The sequence below is a fragment of the Gymnodraco acuticeps genome, unplaced genomic scaffold, assembly GCF_902827175.1.
Source record: "Gymnodraco acuticeps unplaced genomic scaffold, fGymAcu1.1, whole genome shotgun sequence".
Lineage (NCBI taxonomy): Eukaryota > Metazoa > Chordata > Actinopteri > Perciformes > Bathydraconidae > Gymnodraco > Gymnodraco acuticeps.
In genome coordinates, this window is record NW_022991085.1 from 5,732 (window position 1) to 25,756 (window position 20,025).

Genomic DNA, 20,025 nt, shown 5'->3' on the forward strand with positions numbered 1-20,025 from the left:
ATCACTGAGGCCGATGGATGCGCATCTCGATACGTTGCCACGATACGATACATTAACGATACATTTGAAACACCAGGCGATGCGATACGATACGATTCACCCCTGTTGCGATACAGTTAGATACGATTTGATTCAACATTATGTGATTTGGTGCGATACGATGCGATTCAACACGATGCAAAAATAATGATACTTCAATATGGTACGACAGAGGATTTTTGTTTTATTCCTTATATGCAGCAAATCATACATTAACAAAAAAGTGCTTTACATATTTGGTACTGCACATCCCATCATGCCGTTTATTTTTTTTTACCTTTAAAAGCTCTCCAGAGTACAATTCTATAACACCTCACAGTCCACATCCAACAATGTAAGGATGCATTGCTCATGATTAACAATGTGAAAATAACAGCTACCATAGTGCAATGCCCATACAGCTGCCAGCCTGATGTGCTTAACACTCATTCATAGGCTAACCCACCAGTGAGCAGAAAGCAGTGGTTTCTATATGAACAATAAAGAACACAAATAACCTTTCACAAACAGGTATTTCATAACTGCTTACAGTAAGGAAGACATTTAAACTATTATTGGCAGTCACAGGCTGCTGTAAACTAAACACCACTCTCTCTGACAGAACACCTCACTGAGTGATTTAACTCGTATGTCTAACTTTCAGGTTTATCTTTTCAGCCGCAGACCCCATGTCGCCTCTTTATGTGCGTCGCTAAGTTCCTCGTACTACTTGTGTACTTTAAAGCGGCTCGGCATCGTTAACAATTTGCGAGCGATTTTTCAAGTTGACCGTCTGTAGTATATAGTGCCGCACACATATACCATCAGGACGTTACTGATGGGGTGCGGCTGCGGAGTGATACTGTGTGTATGCAAGCCCGCATCTAGGACGGATCTATGTATCATGGCTGTAGACCTGTTAAGTAATAAAGATACCTCATACAAAGGTCTACGGATACCTTATTACTCTCCATGACCTGCGGTCAACTATATAGCATAAAGGACTATTACACCGTCTTTCTTGAACAATCCGAAGTGTTGCCAAACGTTTGATTTGTAGGTATTTTTCGGTGCGCTGTGTTTCTCTTTCTCCTCAACTTCCGTGTGTGTTGATAACTGAGACTCTCGGCCTCTGTAGTGGCAAAGCAAATATCAAAGATCGTCTCTGCTGAGCGTTGACAAGATGAGGGGATTTTATATGAATGAATCGGTTTTTTACCGATGCAAAGACGCTACGCAATCGATGCATCGCGAGTTCAACCCGGTTCAACCCAAACTGTAGCCGATGTGCACTCTTTCAACCGGTGCACTCGCATCTTTAACGTTTATGCCGGTGCACCGATGCGAATCGGTGAATCTTAACATCTCTATAATGCAGGCTTGAGTGCTAAGACCTGTGCAGCAGGTCTCAGCAGGCTTGAGTGCTGAGACCTGTGCAGCAGGTTTCGCCTGAGCAGATCTGCTAAGCCCTTGTATTGTAAGGGTTGTTCAGAGTCTATGGGGTAGGAAGGAGTATAACAATCCTCCGCCTCGTCGCTAATTCTGGATGCTATGTCATTCCAGCTTACTAAACCGTAATCAGCTTTTGTGAAAGGAATTGGGCTAAACATAGGAGAATGCATTGATTCTGGCATATTTTGGCACAACCAACAGTTGCTAACATTACGTTCATGTGCGTAGTCTAACATTAAACTTACTGCAGAATTAGTTTTAGTTCGTTTAAAAGGAGTAATTAAGGCCTTTTTTGAAGAATCTACCTCACCTTCTGATTGTTTAAGTGGAGTAACATCACCTCCTGATTGTTTAAGTGGAGTAGATGGAACATTTGTTTTGTTATTTGGTCCAGTAAATGTGCATGCAGTATCACCTGGATTGGGAACCTGGTAATCTGGCATCCTCATTGTACATTTTACCTTATCCCTTATCAGTGTCTTGAACTGTTCTACAGTGCTACACCACAGTTCTGGGGGCATTTCTTCGATGGTGTTGAGAGCCATCCTTACCCCCTCTGATGAGACCCCGAACCAATAGTACTGGTTCTTTGGATACATCTCCCATGTTGGGTAAACTAAGGACACAGGATACACAATAATACAGTTAGATGAGTCACATATTGAAATTGGGCAGTTAAAGGAAATAGTCTCTGACTTATGACCAGGGAGGGCGACAATCCTCCTTATTCTCCCTCCTTTTCTCTCTCTTTGTGTTTCTTGCACCATACTGAATGTCTGTGTGGTGTTTGGATATAACCTGTCCTTGTCGCTAGGCACTGCTTTGCCCGTTGGTGTTGTTTTGCCCTCAGGGTCTGGGCCCTGAGTGGTCAAGTCGTCTGCGCTCTTAGATAAGAGCACCTTATTTTCTCCCTCAGAGGGGCGAGGTCCCCCGCCACCTGTCGTTGGGATTTTCACAGCCTCATCTAGCAGGGCGTTCTTGGCCAGGTACAGTAAACCTAGAACGAATAAGATGATGACTGCCTTCACACGCCAGCATCCGGTAGAGGAGAGAGACGACATCTTGAAGCGTGATTCCACTCCGCTCTATCTTGTACTCTCAGGGCTGTTCTGGTCACTATTAACACCTGGAAAGGACCTTTATACCTGGGAGACAAAGAACCTTTTTCAAGCGATTTGATTAGTACATTATCACCAATCTGAAAAGGGTGGGTGGGCTCCTCACCAGGCTGAGGGAGCCTGTCAGCCACCTGCCTGTGAAACTTTCTCAACATGTCAGTTAGATATTTGACATAGTTAGTCATGTAATCCTCTGTCCACAAAAGAGTGAGTCTGTGGGGCATTACTGGGGGGCTAGATCCTGTGAACATTGCCCTTCCCATCAATATTTCGTGTGGGCTGAGCCCTGTCGTTGCATTTGGTGAGCTTCTGATTGAGCACAGAACTAGCGGCAGCTCGTCTACCCATTTTAGTCCTGTGGTCAACATTGTTTTAGTGAGTTTCTCCTTTATAGTCAAGTTCATTCTCTCAACCTGGCCTGAGCTCTGTGGATGATAGGGAACATGCAATTGCCATTTGAACCCTAACACTGTAGCTAGACTCTGGGTTATCTTAGAAATGAATGCTGGACCTCTGTCACTGTTAATCCCTGCTGGAACACCAAATCTTTGGATAACATCTTTGAGAAGACACTTTACAACTGTTCTGGCGTCTTCTTTTCTGGTAGGGTAGGCCTCTACCCATTTGGAGAACTGGCACACTATTACCAAAAGATATTTGAATCCTTGGCATGGTGGCATGTGCGAAAAGTCAATTTGCATATTTACAAAGGGCCCCGAGGGGGGCGGTAAATGTTCATGCTGAACTGGACCTTTTCTTCTTCTTGTCTGCTGGCATATCATGCATCTGTCTACAAGGGTCTGTGTAGCTAGTGTGATGCCTGGAGCAAACCATTGTGACTTTATAATCCCATTCATCCCTCCTTTTCCTACATGTGATTTGCCATGTGCAACATGTGCCAAAACATGGAGGAACGAACGGGGACAGACCATCCGGCCGTCTGGGTGGAGCCACAAGCTGGACTCAGCGTCAAGTGTACAACCTCGTCTTAGCCATAAATCTTTCTCCCTAACATCAGCGCGGGCTTGCATGTCCGCGACATCATTAAAGGAAGGCAAACAAATCATTACCCTCTCTTTTAATGCCCGCATTATTATCCCACACTGTCATGAAACGCTGGATAAATTCTGGGACATTTTCTGCTGGGTCTTGTACACAAGCCGTCACTTGGGAAAAATCTGTGTGAGTTTTAGCGCATGCTCTGATAGCCAATGCAGCGACGTTTTGTATCCACATGTCTCGCGTCTGTGTCAGAGGCCAATCTCCTGCGGCCGTACACTCAGGAAATTTAAACTCGTCTCTGCACCTGGGCCAATCTGCTTTGTATGTTAAGATTATCAGCTGTTTAACATCATGAACCAAACAGTTATAAACTGAGCAGACATTAGTCAACCATGACAGATACTCATCTGGACTTTTTCATTCAGTGTCAACAATGAGCGAGATTAAGCCCTCGTACCTTAAAGGTTGCTTAGAGTCTATGGGGTAAGAAGGGATGTAACAATCATCGGTCTCATCGCTAATTCGGGATGCTATATCATTCCAGCTAACTAAACTGTAGTCAGGTTTTGTGAAAGGAATTGGGCTGAACATGGGAGAGTGCATGGACTCTGGCATATTTTGACACAGCCAACAGTTGCTAACATTGCGTTCATGTGCATAATCTAACATTAAACTTATTGCAGAATTAGAATTGGTTTTAGTTTGTTTAGGTGGAGTGATTAGGGCACTCTTTAAAGAATCTACATAACTTCCTGGTGACTTAATTACAGCTGGACCTGGTTCTATATATGAGCATCTAGTGACCCCTGTACTGGGATCTTTGTAATTGGGTGTCCATGTGGTACACATAGGATCATTCTTTAACTGTCCTTTAGTGAAACACCACATTTCTGGGGGTACATTTGCAATGGTGTTGAGTGTTATTCTTACCATCCGCTGTGAGACCTGGAACCGCTGGTACCCCGTCTCTGGATAGACGTTCCACGCCCACAAGCCTTTGCTTAAAAACACAGGAAACACAACAACACAGTCATGTGAGTTACATTGTGTAGTCGGACATTCAAAGGAAAAATTCTGTGATCCTGTCTTGGGAATGAAAAGAGCAGGGAGAGGGAGTTGCCTTATCTCGGGGCCCACTTTCCTCCTTCTCTCTCTTTTTCTCTCTCTTTTTTTAAATGTTTGTGTGGTGGTTGGAATCAACCTGATTTTGTCGCTAGGCAATGATGTGCCCGTTGATGTGGTTTGGCCTCCACGGTCTGGGCCCTGAGTGGTCAACCTGCCTGCGCCCTTGGATAAGAGCACCTTATATTCCCCTTCTGAGGGGCGAGAGCCCTCGCCACCTGTCGTCGGGATTGGTTCAGCTTCATCTGGCAGGGCTTCCTTGGCCAGGTATAGTAGACCCAGAACAAGGAGTATGAGGACCGCCTTCACACGCCAGCACCCTGACCCTCCCCACTGACCGGTGGAGGAGACAGGCGGCATCGTGAAGCGTGGATCCACTCTGTCCTTCCTTGGACTTTTAAGGCTGTTCTGGTCACTACTAACACCTGGAAAGGACCTTTCCACCTGGGAGACAGAACATATTTTTCAAGAGACTTGATTAGCACATTATCACCAATCTGAAAAGGGTGGGTAGGCTCCTCTCCAGGCTGAAGGAGCCTGTCAGCCACCTGCCTGTGAAACTTTCTCAACATGTTGGTTAGATATTTCACATAGTTAGTCATGTAATCATCTGTCCACAAAAGAGTAAGTTTATAGGGTGTTACTGGGGGGCTGGACCCTGTGGACATTACCCTTCCCATCAATACTTCGTGGGGGCTAAGCCCTGTCGTAGCATTTGGTGTGCTTCTGATGGAGCACAGGACTAGTGGTAGTGCATCTACCCATTTCAATCCTGTGGTCAACATTGTCTTGGTGAGTTTCTCCTTTATGGTCAAGTTCATTCTCTCAACCTGACCTGAGCTCTGTGGGTGATAGGGAACGTGCAACTGCCATCTGAACCCTAACACTGTAGCAAGACTCTGGGTTATCTTAGAAACGAATGCTGGACCTCTGTCACTGTTAATTCCTGTGGGCACACCAAATCTAGGAATAACATCTTTGAGAAGACACTTTACAACTGTTCTAGCGTCTTATTTTCTGGTTGGGTAGGCCTCTACCCATTTGGAGAACTGGCACACTATTACCAAGAGATACTTGCAACCTTGGCATGGTGGCATGTGTGAGAAGTCGATTTGCATTTGTACAAAGGGCCCCAACGGGGCTACCAAGTGTTCGTGTTGGACTGGGCCTCTTTTCTTTCTCGTCTGCTGGCATGTCATGCATCTATCTACTAGGGCCTGTGTCACTAGTGTGATGCCTGGGGCAAACCATTGTGATTGTATAATCCCATTCATCCCTCCTTTTCCTACATGTGTGGAGCCATGAGCAATATGTGCCAAAACATGGAGGAACGAGCGGGGGCAGACCATTCGGCCATCTGGGTGGAGCCACAAGCGGGACTCTGCGTCAAGTGTACAACTTCTGCACAGCCATAAATCTTTCTCCCTAGCATCAGCGCGGGCTTGCATGTCCGCGACATCATTAAAGGAAGGCAAACAAATGGGTTCTGCAGGTTGTGTGGAGGGACATTGGAGTACCATGGAGGAGGAGGAAATGGCCGCTTGTTTAGCCGCGGTGTCGGCTAACGCATTTCCGTGTGAAATAGGATCATCAGAATTTGTGTGAGCAGCACATTTAACTACTGCTAGCTGTGCCGGGAGCAGGATAGCGTCTAACAGTTGAGCCACTAATGCATGATGTTGAATAGGTTTACCAGCTGATGTTAAGAAACCGCGCATTTTCCACAGGACTCCAAAATCATGGCACACACCGAAAGAATACCTGGAGTCTGTGAAAATGGTCGCAACTTTATCTTTAGCCAAAATGCACACTCTGAGTAGAGCATACAACTCTGCCGCCTGAGCCGACGTGCCATCGGGCAACGCTCGGCTTTCTAAGACTTCCCAGTCGTTCACAACAGCATAGCCAGATAAGCGTAATGTGTCAGACGGTCTGCAGGCAGACCCTTCTGTGTACAGAACCATATCTGAATTTGGGATTGGAGTTTGCAACATATCAGTTCTGGGGGAAGAAGACAGATCAATGGTTGTGATGCAGTCATGTGTTAGATCAAAGTCTAGTATTGGGACCAGTGTGGCTGGGTTCAGAGGAGGGGAGCGCCTGAGAGTGATGTGCGGGCTTGAAATAATTACCACCTCATAACCAGAGCGCCTTGCTGCTGTCATATGCTGAGTAGCAGAGGTGTTCAGAATGTGCAAAACTGCATGTGGGACATGAACTACACAGTCACTGGCCAGTACAATGGGAGAGGATTGCTTGATAACTATTGCAACTGCGGCCACTGCTCGCAGGCATGAAGGCATACCAAGTACCACAGGGGAAAGTCGAGACGAATAGTACACCACAGGCCGAAAATTAGAGCCATGCCTTTTCATGGACGTGTAGATGAAAAGGTTGATGGTAATCAGGGAGACCCAGGGCCGGAGCCGATGTGAGGGCCTGCTTTAAGTCCTGAAAAGCTGTGTGCATGTCCTCAGACCATTGAACAATGTTAGGGGCGGCCTGCAGAGTGGCATCACGCAGGACGGAGTCCATAGCAGCGTACTCGTATATCCAATGTCTGCAGTAGTTTGCCATGCCCAAGAAGGAAAGCATCTCCTTCTTTGTGTGAGGTGGTGGCACTTTGTTCAAAAGGCAGACTCTCGCAGGTGAGAGGAGGCGGTGTCCATCTCTCAGAATGTGACCCAAATACGTGACCTCAGTCTGGCAGTATTGCAATTTGGCCAGGGATGCTCTGTGTCCGCATTCAGAAAGTCTTTTCATGAGCAGAATGGAGTTGATGCGACAGGCGTCTTTGTTAGGGGATGCAATCAACAGGTCAGATTGCCCTGAAGATGGGAGGTGATATTCTATTAATGTTCACGTTCACACAGTCGGTGATTTTTGCCGGCCGTCTTTCCTGCAACGGCAGTTTTTCTGTATTTCCTTTCTCCTGTAATATGACTTGATCGCTTTAAACTCCGCACACTGAGCTCTGATTGGTCAGCAGGCGGTGCTTTCACTGAGTTGATCTCTTAGCCTGCAACCTAACCTGCTCCGGGGCAGGTTAGCCGCACAGCATAAGTTACCATGGAGATCTAGCCCGCTAAGTAGAGAACCAGCGTCGTAGGACCGGAAAGCCGGAGTTTTCCCTGAAGTTAGGAGCAAAGCAAAAATCCTGCTTCGTAGTACAGGCCTCAGGTGTTCCCAACCCCTATCATAATTGATCCTGGCATATGATACCTATCAGGGGTAGGAAAAGATAACATGACACTTTCCCCATTTCTGGTCCCCCTCCAACCTCTTTTATGTTGGTACAGTCCCTGACGGTAACTCAGGGAAACTGATTCTTTAAGTCATCTTAAAGGACTCCTCAATTGTGACTGACAGGTAGGTTGGCTTTTACCCCTTGGAGAGAGGTGGTGGTCACGTGGATTAGTCCACCTAACTGCCATGAGTGAGTTGTTACATGTTTTGACATGAATTAGTGTGTGATAGGTGTTGAACAGCCTATAACGGGACTGCCGGACAGCATTGTAAGTGTCTGACGCTACATCTATTCTTTTCATCTTTGTTTGTTGTTTTCTTCTTACACAGATAGATATTTTGATATTTGTGTATGGTAAAACAATGGTTTTAAAGGTTTTAAAATGTATTGCAATTGTGCTCACGTGAATAGATTTCCAAAAAAAAAAAATTATACAAGTTACATTTTTTTTTAAATACAATCATGTTAAATATGTGCAGACTCGTGTGCTGGTGACCCATGGACTGAGCTACCTGCCCCAGGCCGACCTGATCCTGGTCCTGGTGGAGGGGCAGATCACAGAGATGGGCTCCTACCAGCACCTCATGGCCACAGAAGGAGCCTTTGCTGAGTTTCTGCGAACATACGCTGCCGTCGAACACACTGACAGCAATGGTGAGAAATACTGCATACACACAGCCCTGAAGAGTAATGGATTACATGTGACGGGATTACGTAATCAGGATAAAGAAAATGGTAACTGTGTTTGCTTTCAGTTACATGAAAAAGGCATATTCAAATTGGGGATTACAATCTTACAATATATTTGAAAAAAAAAACATATATTGCAAAGCACACATCCCAACACTTCAAGTCTCACTAAACCCCGGTGAAAGGAGTCTTACTGGGTGGGGATGGAATAGCTGCTTTCATTCTTTTCTTAAATATCTTATTTATTTGTATTACAGTAGGAGGAAACCAGATAAACTAAACAAAAATACTGCTAATGATTAGGTATCTTTGTATTTGCTTCAGCTGGTATCTCTGTATTTGCTGTTTTTCTTCTTTTTGTCAGTGTAGTAGGTGGAGACCTGATTTGTTTAAAATACGCTGTTAATCCACATACTGCAGTAACTTAAAAAAGAGCATATGGTGTTTGTTTTTTTTAAGGTAAACTACTAATTGTAAACGATATGTTTTTAAAGTAAACCTCTCAAATATTCTGGTTTAGTTGCATTACATTGTTTTGTTTCCTGCCTTCATTAAGAACCTGTGGCAAATAGTGGAACCAAAGGAGCAGAGAATGGCACTGTTCTTCTTGGGTGAGTAAAACTTAACAACAATGGAGCTCTACACCATAGAGAAACCATACAGTATTTATCAGGCTTTGGATACACACCCACAATGCCTTTTTAGTGCAAGAAATACATTTTCTATTCAGAATATAGAATTGTAAAGAATGGGCTTCGTGTAAGAAATGTTTTGGTATTCTTATCCTTCTCTTATTTTTTGTAAGTGTTACAAATCTTACAAACTTGAAGTAAATGACTTGATTCGGCCTGACGATAACCTCCTGTTTAAGAGGAGCTGAAAGTTATTGAGATTTCATCATTAGCATTAATATTTTAATACCAGAAAAGTACGAAAAATATTTGTTATGTAGATCGAGCACAAGGCTCACTATCATTAGATTTACACTTAACGTTTATTTCAGCATTATATATACTAACTGTTCGCCTTATTTAAGGTCTATGTTTTAACATGTTGCTTCGTGTTTTGGTAGTAGTCAAAGTGTCGACAGTGTGTCCAAACTGTCTCAGACGGGAAACCAGGAACTAAGCAAGGAAGCCAAACACCCCGAGCTGGGCAAACTGACAGAGGCTGACAAGGCCAGCACCGGACAGGTAGGTGGAGGCTTTTGAAACCCCATCAGAGAAAAACATTCATCATGGTGATGGAAAATCTGAATGAGCTTAGCAATAAGAGACTGACGTGTTGTCTGGAAGTTTATTGGATCTTGTACAAGAAGTTGAGTGTATGAACAATACAAGTGAATACAGAGGTGCAGTCACATTGTTCCACCATCAATTCTGAAGCACAGCCATTCTCTCTTGATGTTTATCCTAAAAAAGGCACGCATTTAACTTCATCTAAAGATGAGTCAGCTCAATTGGTTCTCAAATCCTAGTCAAGACATTCCTAGCATTCCTGGCCTTGCATGGCAGCAAAACACTGGGGCAGTCTGAATGCGACAGCTCTTTGCGTCTTTGTCTTGTGACTCTATGTAGAGATAAGGATCCAACACCAGGAGAGATATGTGACCTACCTAAATGTTTTCTAGCATGAGAAGGACGTTTAAGATGGTAATCTGTAAAAGGCTTGAATATATTTAGGAATTAGGAATGCAATACAAAATGACTTTTAAAAAGTTTTTACCCCCTTGGCGCTTTTCTTTTTCTTTTATGTATCCCCACAGTAGTAGAACATAAACTTGTTTTAAAAACTGAAAAGCAGTGTGTGCCGATGCATTCACACCCTTTGCTATGTAGCCCCAACAATGACCTTCATAGTTCAATTATGAGTTGAATAAAGTACACCTATGTGCAGTCCAAGTGTCACATTATCTCTGATATCAGGTACATTATCTCAATCAATCAATCATAGTTTATTTCTATAGCCCAATATCACATTACAGTTGTCTCAGTGGACTTTACAGTTTGTACAGAATATGAATACAACCCCCCAAAGAAACCCCCCAGTTAATGGGGGATAATGGAAGAAACCTTGAGGAGAGCAACAGAGGAGGATCCCTCTCTCAGGAAAGACAGACGTGCAACGGTTCACAGTCCAAGCCCCTACTGACTGAGCCACTGCCGGACTGTCTTTAAGGTAAGATGGCGCCTGCCCATTAAGGGCTTTGTAGGCGAGAAGAAGAATTTTAAATGATATCCTGTGTTCTATAGGGAGCCAGTGTAAGGCAGCCAGAACAGGAGTAATGTGGTCCCTTTTCCTAACTCTGGTTAGTACACGAGCTGCAGCATTTTGAATCAGCTGAAGCGACTTGACTGACTTCTTGGTACACCCTGATAATAAGGAGTTACAATAATCCAGCCTTGAAGTAACAAATGCATGGACTAGTTTCTCTGCATCGTTTTGAGGCAAGATATGCCTGATTTTTGCAATGTTACGTAGATGGCAGTAGGTGGTCTATGAGATTTGTTTTATGTGGGCGTTAAAGGATAAATCCTAATATAACACTAAGATTCCTTACAGTCTCACTGGAGGCCAAATTAATGCCATCCAGAGTGAGTATATCTTTAGGTAGTTTGTTTCGTAAATGATTTGGGCCGAGTACAATAATTTGTAAGGTCATCCAAGTTTGTAAGTCCTTGAGGCAGTTTTGAATTGTATTTAGATGATTGGTTTCATTAGCCTTGATGGATAAATATATTTGAGTATCATCCGCATAACAATGAAAATGTACAGTGATTCCTTATAATATTGCCTAACGGAAGCATATATAATGTGAACCATATAGGTCCAAGCACTGAGCCCTGTGGCACTCCATGGCTAACTTTAGTTTGCATGATAGATTCATCATTGACACACACAAACTGAGAGCGTTCAGATAGATAGGACCTAAACCAGTCTAAAGCAGTTCATTTTATGCCAACTAAGTGTAAATGCAGCACCTAGCTCAAACAAGACAAGAATAGAGACAAATCCTTTGTCTGAAGCTATTAGAAGGTCATTTGTAACTTTCACAAGATCTGTTTCTCTGTGCTATGATGTGTTCTAAAGCCAGACTGAAAATCTTCAAATAAATCATTGTTTTTTAAGTAATCACACAGCTGTTTTGCGACCGCTTTCTCAAGGATTTTTGAGAGGAACGGAAGATTGGAAATAGGTCTATAATTGGCTAAAACCTCTGGATCGAGGTTGTGCTTTTTAAGAAGAGGTTTTATCACTGCTACTTTGAATGATTGTGGAACATAGCCTGATAATAAAGATATATTCATTATATTTAATAAAAAAGTGTTATAAACACTTAAATTATTATTTAGTGTTATATTGGATTTTACATTTCCGGGAGCTGTTGATAACACTTTACTGGTCGAAGGCAAGAGGTCATTAATTTTGTTTCTAAGAGTAACAATTTTATCATTAAAAAAGCACATAAAATCATTACTACTGAGTGCTATGGGAATAGAAGGCTCAATCGAGCTGTGGCTTTCTGTCAGCCTGGCTACAGTGCTGAAAAGAAATCTTGCATTATTCTTATTCTCATCTATTAATGAAGAGTAGTAGTCTGCTCTCGCTTTACGCAGTGCTTTCTTATATTCATTGAGAGTAATATGCCAAATTAAACGAGATTCTTCAAGTTTAGTGGAATGCCATATCCTTTCAAGTTGTCTCAGACACTGACCGCAGGAACTTTTGACTAATGCTTTGTAGTCTAATAACAAGACTTCGAAAGTTATACAAAAATTGTCGGATAATGCAGGATTATGCAGTTCGACTAATAGTTGCTACATTTCAATACCATAAGTCAGAACAAGGTCGAGAGTGTGATTAGAGCAGTGGGTTGGTTTATTTACACTCTGACAAAAACCAACAGAATCTAATATAGAGTTAAATGCAACAGTAAGGCTATTTTTATCATCGTCAACATGAATATTAAAGTCACCTACGATAATTACTTTATCTGTTTTAAGAACCAAAGTTGATAAAAACTCAGAGAATTCAGATAAGAATTCTGAATAAGGACCTGGTGCACGGTACACTGTAACAAATAAGATTGGCTGCAAAGTTTTCCAGGTCGGATGCGTAAGACTAAAAACGAGACTTTCAAAGGAGGTATAATTTAATTTTGGTTTAGTATTGATAAGTAAACTTGAGTCAAAGATTGCTGCAACTCCACCTCCTCGGCCTGTGCCTCGGTCAATATGAGTATTGATATGGCTGGGTGGAGTGGCCTCATTTATGCTGACATATTCTTCATGTCTCAACCAAGTTTCAGTGAGACAGCATATATCAATATTATAATCTGATATTAAATCATTTACCAATATTGCTTTAGATCAGGGGTGAGGAACCTTTTTCCTCTCAAGGGCCATTTCAATTTTTCCAACATCCTCCGAGGGCCGTACAAATGATTGACCTCTGCTTAAAAATACTAAAATCACAGCCCATTCATTTGGCCTTTCTTTCATTCTGTGCAAAGAAAAAGCCACCTCTTAATCCAGATATTTTACCATGACTCATGCATGCACGTGCACGGTTGTGGCATGACCACCAAAACAGAAATATATGGACACAAGATGAGTGCAAATGTATTTAGTTTCCTATCCATGTGAACATGTTTTAAGTGGGGACCTAACCTCCTCTAGGGGGGTCCGGGGGGCAAGCTCCCCCGGGAAGATTTGTTTTTAAATGTTGACGTTAAAAGCATCAATCTGGTGCACTTTGAGAGCAACATTAGGAGATCTATGGATACATCTCTCAACACCCAGATGAAACATAACTGTAAGCAGATTTTATTTTTATTTATGGATATTTTACAAATCACTCTCCTTTCAAACTGTATTCTTGTTTATTAATAACAACTTTTTTTACTGTCATATAGTATTTTATACCCGTTTACTTTATTCTCTTATTTTTTTATAACTATAATGATCATATAAAGATGTGCCTTTACCTCACTGGTTGTAGAAAAAGCTTCTTATATTCGTTAGCATAGCTAGCTAACCAGATGCTAATAACAACACAGTTATTGACTGTATGATCAGTATGACAGATGAACAGACCACTTGGCTTTCAACTAAAGACACAGCCACGCAAAAACTGCGGCATGTGTACGGCTCCTTCTGGGTACTGCAATTTGTGGAAGTGGCGGAGTGGCGTTCTGGTGCTCTCCGTCAGAACCATGGTCAGAACTGCACCCCTGTCAGACGAGACATATACCACGTGATGACACGTTAGGCTCGTGATGTGTTCAAGGACCCTCACCTTGGCCAGGAAAAACAGGCACTCGCTTGTTTAATTTTTTTGCGGTCTAGATTTCTTTCCTTTTTTGCGTATGTTTATAAATTACCTCGAGGGCCGTAGCTAAAGGTCTCGCGGGCCGTATACGGCCCGGGGGCCGGAGGTTCCCCTGCCCCAGCTTTAGATGCTAGAGATCTTATGTTTAAGAGTCCACATTTAATCTTCCTGCTTTGTTGCACTGTAGTTGTGGTCACATTTAATTGTATTAGATTATTGTGTATGACTTCTCTGTTAGGTTTTGCCTTAACCCTCTGACGGGTATTTTCTTGATTTGTAGATGTTTCCTTAAATCACCTTTTTAAATGTACTAGTTATAACATGGCACCCCATGTGTTAAATATCAAAAATGTTCAGGGCAATCTCTGGTCTTGCTAGAAATGCAAATGACTCACCTTGGAGCACTGTGTGATGAGATAAGTAGCTCTAAAGCAGGGGTCTCCAACCTTTCTTCATCTGAGAGCTACTTTGAAAAAATGAAAGTGGCCAAGAGCTACTTGCATCACATCGCTTAAATGTATTCACATAGCCCTCATCAGTTGAATTAAGCTATACTTTTGTACACGTGTGAAATTGCAAATACCTAAAGCTTATCACAAATCTTAACTTCATATCAAGGTCCAAGAAAACGAACATTTCTCACATATTATTATGGCCCACATAGTACGTACTTCACCATAACCACCACCTTACAAGCATCTTATGGCACATATGTAAAATAAGTGCATTCACTCTTTTTCAGTTAGTGAGATGACTGGCACTGCATGGAGTCCACCATAGTGTATGCTGGACCCAGTTAGGTTCACTCTAATAGTCATTTAAATGTTCATCAGTCAGTCTTGTTCTGTATTTAGATTTCATTCATGTCAGAAAAAGCTGCTTCACTTTATGTAGAGCCAAATAAAGCAGACATGTTCAGTGCTGCTTGGTGAATGTTCTTGTAGTTTTCTGGGTCTACAAGGCTCCAGAAATGTTGTGAGTTTAGCTGAGACTTAAGCTGAACATGATTGGAGATTTATAACCTCCATCTCCACAGGATTGACACTGAAAAGTTCAGCCATCTTTCTCTTTTTCTTCTTCGTCTTGACATTGAATTATAAACCATAATAAATTAATTGTATAGGTCTAGTCTCCATATATCTGTGTGAAATTGTTCCATCCTCAAAAACAAAAAACGAATACTTCTGCGGTCTAGCTTCAGCTTCTAGCAACGGTCTTCTGTTAAAGAAAGGACACTGAATGTCCTGAATGTGGCATCACTAACATGACTTGAGTCTGAACACATCAGACAACAGGAGTATTTACAACAGCATATACAAACAAAAATAGTGCATTTGGGTGCACACTTCCATTCTCTGTCTTACTGTTGCATAAATCCCATGAATGTATGAGATTAAGTTAGCTTCATCATCTCAATCAGTGATTAAGTGAATAATAAAGTTTCTATCAGGTTCTTATTATTTTCAGGAGGGGGCGGGGTTTGGAGGAACAGTGGAGACGGTGATCGCGGAATCTTTCCTCCTGCCTTCACAAACTTTACACACGTATTTATCAACTGAAAATAGCAAGAGGACATTCATATTCTGCAATCCAAGACTTGATTAAATCCACCAAAAACCTGACATGACGATAACGAGTGTTTTTAAAAAAACACAAATCCCTCCCTGTGTGTCTCTGCGCCGCAGCGACAGGGACTGATTCAGAGCGGGTCCTTCTGCTGTTGGTTCTGGACTGCTGTTGGTGGAGAAAGCAGACTGCTCCGTGTGTGGTATTGCTGTGCCGCTGTCACGTCTGTTCCTTCCTGTTCGCGATCGACGTGTTGGAGAGCCCTGCTCTAAAGCTTAACATATGACATCCAATTGTCAGAAATCTTCAAAGCTCTTGTGAAAACACAGATTTACTCATGTCATCACATTTTTTGGTGTTTTAGATTTGGTTACCAAAGTCTTAGGATCACAAAAGTAGTGAAATATTTGAATTACACTGTATATAAATGTGTTATTCATGTCTAAAATAAAAATGTGTACATTCGAATTCCGAGTAAAACAGCTGTCAATCACTCTACTTTCGATGTGTTTTTTTTTTCAACCAACTATTTATATAAATATAACTGCAAAATCTCACTATTTACAATATTGAACATCAGAACTTTTTTTTCACCCAACTATTCATAATAAATACAAATAAAAACAAAAAACAGCAAAAACACACTTGTTATAATATTGAAAATCAGAACTTTTTTTCAACCATTTATAAAAACACTTTCACTCAGATTAAGTCCTCATGCCCTGCCTCAAAGCAGTTGCGTTCCAGTAAGAGACACAGGGCACACTGCTTGCACTTCCAAGGTGTGTCCTTTCTCTTGCCTTGGATGTGGCAATGTTCGCATTTCCTGCGACCTGTGGTGGCCCTATCGCTTGCTGCCTGGACATCAGAAATGAGCACAGGAAGATGAGCTGCAGGTGCCCGGACAGGAGGTGTATGGACAGGCGGTGTATGGACAGGCTTGCCACAGAGCTCAGCACTCAGCTCCTCCATGAATGCTCTGTGTGTCATGGGCTTCTTCTGTTGTGACAGACAGACTTCCTTGTACATAATGTAGCTGTTTGTAGTGGCAATGTCCAGGAAATGATCAAATAGGCTCCTGTACCAGCGCATGGTCTTGTGCTTTGCAGAGTAGTACTGTATGAGCTGATCTGACAGATCAACTCCACCCATGTGTGTTTTTTTTTACTCAGCAACAGGTTTGGGACAGGGGGTCTCTACTCGGGTCCAGGAGCCATCTCTCTGCTTCTGCCTTCTCTGCACAGTGTTGCCAGAGTATGCTTCATGGATGGTGGAGCAGACAGATACTTCCCTGGTGTCCATTCACTTGGCAAATACCAAGGGGTCCTCCCTGATCCATCCATCCAGCCTTGAACAGCTTCGGGCTGGTGTCAAAATTATCCATGTAAATATGGTAACCTGTTCCGAGGTAACCTGCCTGCACCAGAGACATTACCACATCATACGACAGGCCATGTCCGGACAGGATGTCGCTTTTACCAGTGTAAACAGAAAAGTCTATTGTGTAGCCAGTCCTCGAATCAGCTATGACGAACAACTTGAATCCCAACTTGGTTGGTTTGGCCTTCATGTACTGGGTCATTCCAGTCTTAGCCTTGGAGGCAACCATCCTCTCATCCACAGCCAGGTATTCATGGGGATGGTAAAAGGCCTTACACGCAGTCTTGATGGTGTCCATGAGGGATCTCAATCGGACCAGTCAGTCATGGTCGGGTGTACCCTTTTTGCTGTCGTTCTGGACATCCTCATCAGGGTCGCTGAGATGTAGGTTCCAGGATATTGTCCTGTATCTGTCACGTGACATGACCTGTGCTGGCAGAGGCACTGACAAAAAATGATCCTGCCCCCAGTGATCCAATACAGTGTCCAGTTTCAGCAGGGCCATGTATAGAAGCAGCCCCATGTATTTATAAAAATCTTCTACAGTCAAGTCAGTCCATTTGTAGGTTTTCCCCTTTCCCATCTGCTTTGCAGCCCGCTTGTTGTGTTGTTTGTGTTACTGCTTGTACAGTGTCTGTTAGAGATGCTCCGTTCGCCAATTTTGGGGCCGATCGCCGGAATCAGTATCAGCCGATCTGATCGAGTGGGATCAATGCAACTTTAAATCTTCCATTTAAAGTGATGTTTAAAACTCAGTTAATGCTCATTCACTGGAGCTTCCAAAAACAACAATCAACTTAATTATTACATTCAAATGATGTACATTATTCAAGTTTACATTCACTTTGGAGAATAACATGGGAGAAATGAGCGGAAGCCTCTCTTTTCCTCTCTCTCCCCCCTCTCTCCCCCTCTCTCCCTCTCCTGACAGCCTGTCAGTATCTCATGCAGCTCACTGATCCAGTAATGAGTGACCCGACAGTGAAGAATAAATATATGTATAACTAGTTTAGCTTGTTCCAGAGGTAGATAAAATAGCTAAGTGTGTTAGGTCTAACTCTTGTGTGTGTTGCTCCGCTCACCAGTCCGGCACAGCGGGTGGAGCTGCAGGATTTCTGTTTCACACACGTTGCATACCGCTATTTTACTGTCTTTTTCGGACTCCTTAAAATAATGCCAGACCGGTGAAGCCATTTTGGCGAGCTTGTTTTGCCGCACACAGAGAAAAGTGTCATGTATTTTACGTCATGCGGTCGGCTCTCGCGATCGGCATGTTTAGAGAGCACCGATCGATCGGTAGAGAGTGAGTATCGGCCGATCTCGATCGGAGCATCCCTAGTGTCTGTACTGTTAGTGCACTGAAAAATAGTTTGAACAGGTCAATGGGTTTGTTTGATGATGCTGAGCTGTGGCCCAGGTGTGCAAATAGGATGCGGCCTGCTTTGCAAATAGGCTCTATCACCCTATTGTCTTTTCGTCTGCTCCTACGAAGACCAAGGGTGTGATGATAGTTTGTACGTGCAAGCTGAAATTTGATCTGATCGGCTCTTGGACAGACAAAGTGGGGTGGCTGGCCATTGCCAAGATTCGCCTGGACGGGCAGAATATAGCATTGATTTCTGCCTATGCTCCCAACACTTTTGATGCTGGCTTTTATGACCTATTAACCAAAACTCTACGGGATCTCACAGGCTTTCGTCTCGTTATGGGCGCAGATTTCAATGCAGTATGGGATAGCAACATGGATAGCATGGGTGGGGCAGAAAGTAGAGACCAACGTCTCGCTTCTGATGCGTTATGCCAGTGGGCAGCCCAAACAAATATGATAGACATCTGGCATGTGATGAATCCCTCCATAAAAGATTACTCTTTTTTTTTTTCTCAGGTAGACATAAATCCTTTTCTAGGATAGATTTTCTCTTTGCGTCCAAAGATCTATTTCATAATGTTCAGCAGGCTTTCTATCAGTTACATGGACTGATCACAAACCCATCTACTGTTCTGTCACGCTTAGGGCTGTCCCCACTATAGCTCCCAGATGGCGTTTTAACTCCTCACTGCTGCGTGACTGAGAGAAATTATAGCTGTATTTATATCCTTTTGGAAATGTCCTTCTTTGAGTGCTACATGAATCATTTCCAATAATATTGGTCCTAAATCAGGCCAAAACTGGGAATATAATTCTGGAGGGATACCATCTATACCAGGGGATTTGCCAAGGTTCATGTCTTCCAATACTTCAGATAATTATTTAAGTGTTATTTCACAATCTAAGCCAGGGGTGCCCAACCGGTCGATCGCGGGGAGATTCCCAGTCGATCGCGAGATTCCCAGTCGATCGCGAGATGTGTCTAAAAATATAACAACAATATTCAGTTTTATTGTTAATGTCCTATAACATAATCTTCCTGTGCCAGAATAATGCACTTGAACGCATCAAAGCTTTGTGATTGCCCTTATTCTAATTCTGCCCTACGCTCCCAAAAAGGGAGGGGCCTGAAAGGACAGCTAAATGCACAGCAGTCCATTTTCACCAGGCCCAACAACAAGAGCAAGGCTGCTACCATAGCATCTTATTGTGTCAGTCACATTCTTGCGAAACACATGAAGTCTTTCAAAGACGGCGAAGTTGTGAAAGAAGCATTCCTGGAGGCTGCCGACGTGCTTTTGGGGGACAGTAAAAATAACAGAAGCATTTCAGGTTTTTGATATAATAAAAACTCAAGTTAGATACCGTTATTAATCAGCTGTAAGTTTTAGTTTGTTTGAACTTATTCATTATAATTATTGTACAAAATGGTATAAGAATGCAAACTTAAATTGATTATAGTCTATTATCAATTCAGGTTAAGAAACTAGTGTTGCTAGCATCCTATTTTAAAGGCATTTCTTTTTATAATCTACTAAAATGCAACAAAAAAAGGGTTTGATTTGATTAATGTTGTCTTTTTTATTGCACTTTGGCAGCAGATTCCTGTGTAGCTTCAGATCTGAGTTTTATTAGTAAGCCTCATTTATACTTTTGTAGCAACACTATTTTTATATAATGGCAAAGAAAGGGTTCAAAGTCTTTTCTTTTTTTCCTGTGTCATATGTGGC

The 20,025-nt window shown here is 42.6% G+C and overlaps 1 protein-coding gene across 1 annotated transcript in view; it reads left to right on the forward strand.

The window, feature by feature from the left end:
- Positions 1-7,005: 7,005 nt before the first annotated feature.
- Positions 7,006-20,025, forward strand: part of LOC117560048 (multidrug resistance-associated protein 1-like) — a 43,650-nt gene continuing 30,630 nt past the window's right edge. Inside the window, exons 1-4 of the mRNA XM_034236800.1 lie at positions 7,006-7,020; positions 8,439-8,613; positions 9,206-9,260; positions 9,722-9,842. Of these exons, the coding sequence (XP_034092691.1) occupies positions 7,006-7,020; positions 8,439-8,613; positions 9,206-9,260; positions 9,722-9,842 (366 nt within the window). The remainder of the gene's footprint in view (positions 7,021-8,438; positions 8,614-9,205; positions 9,261-9,721; positions 9,843-20,025) is intronic.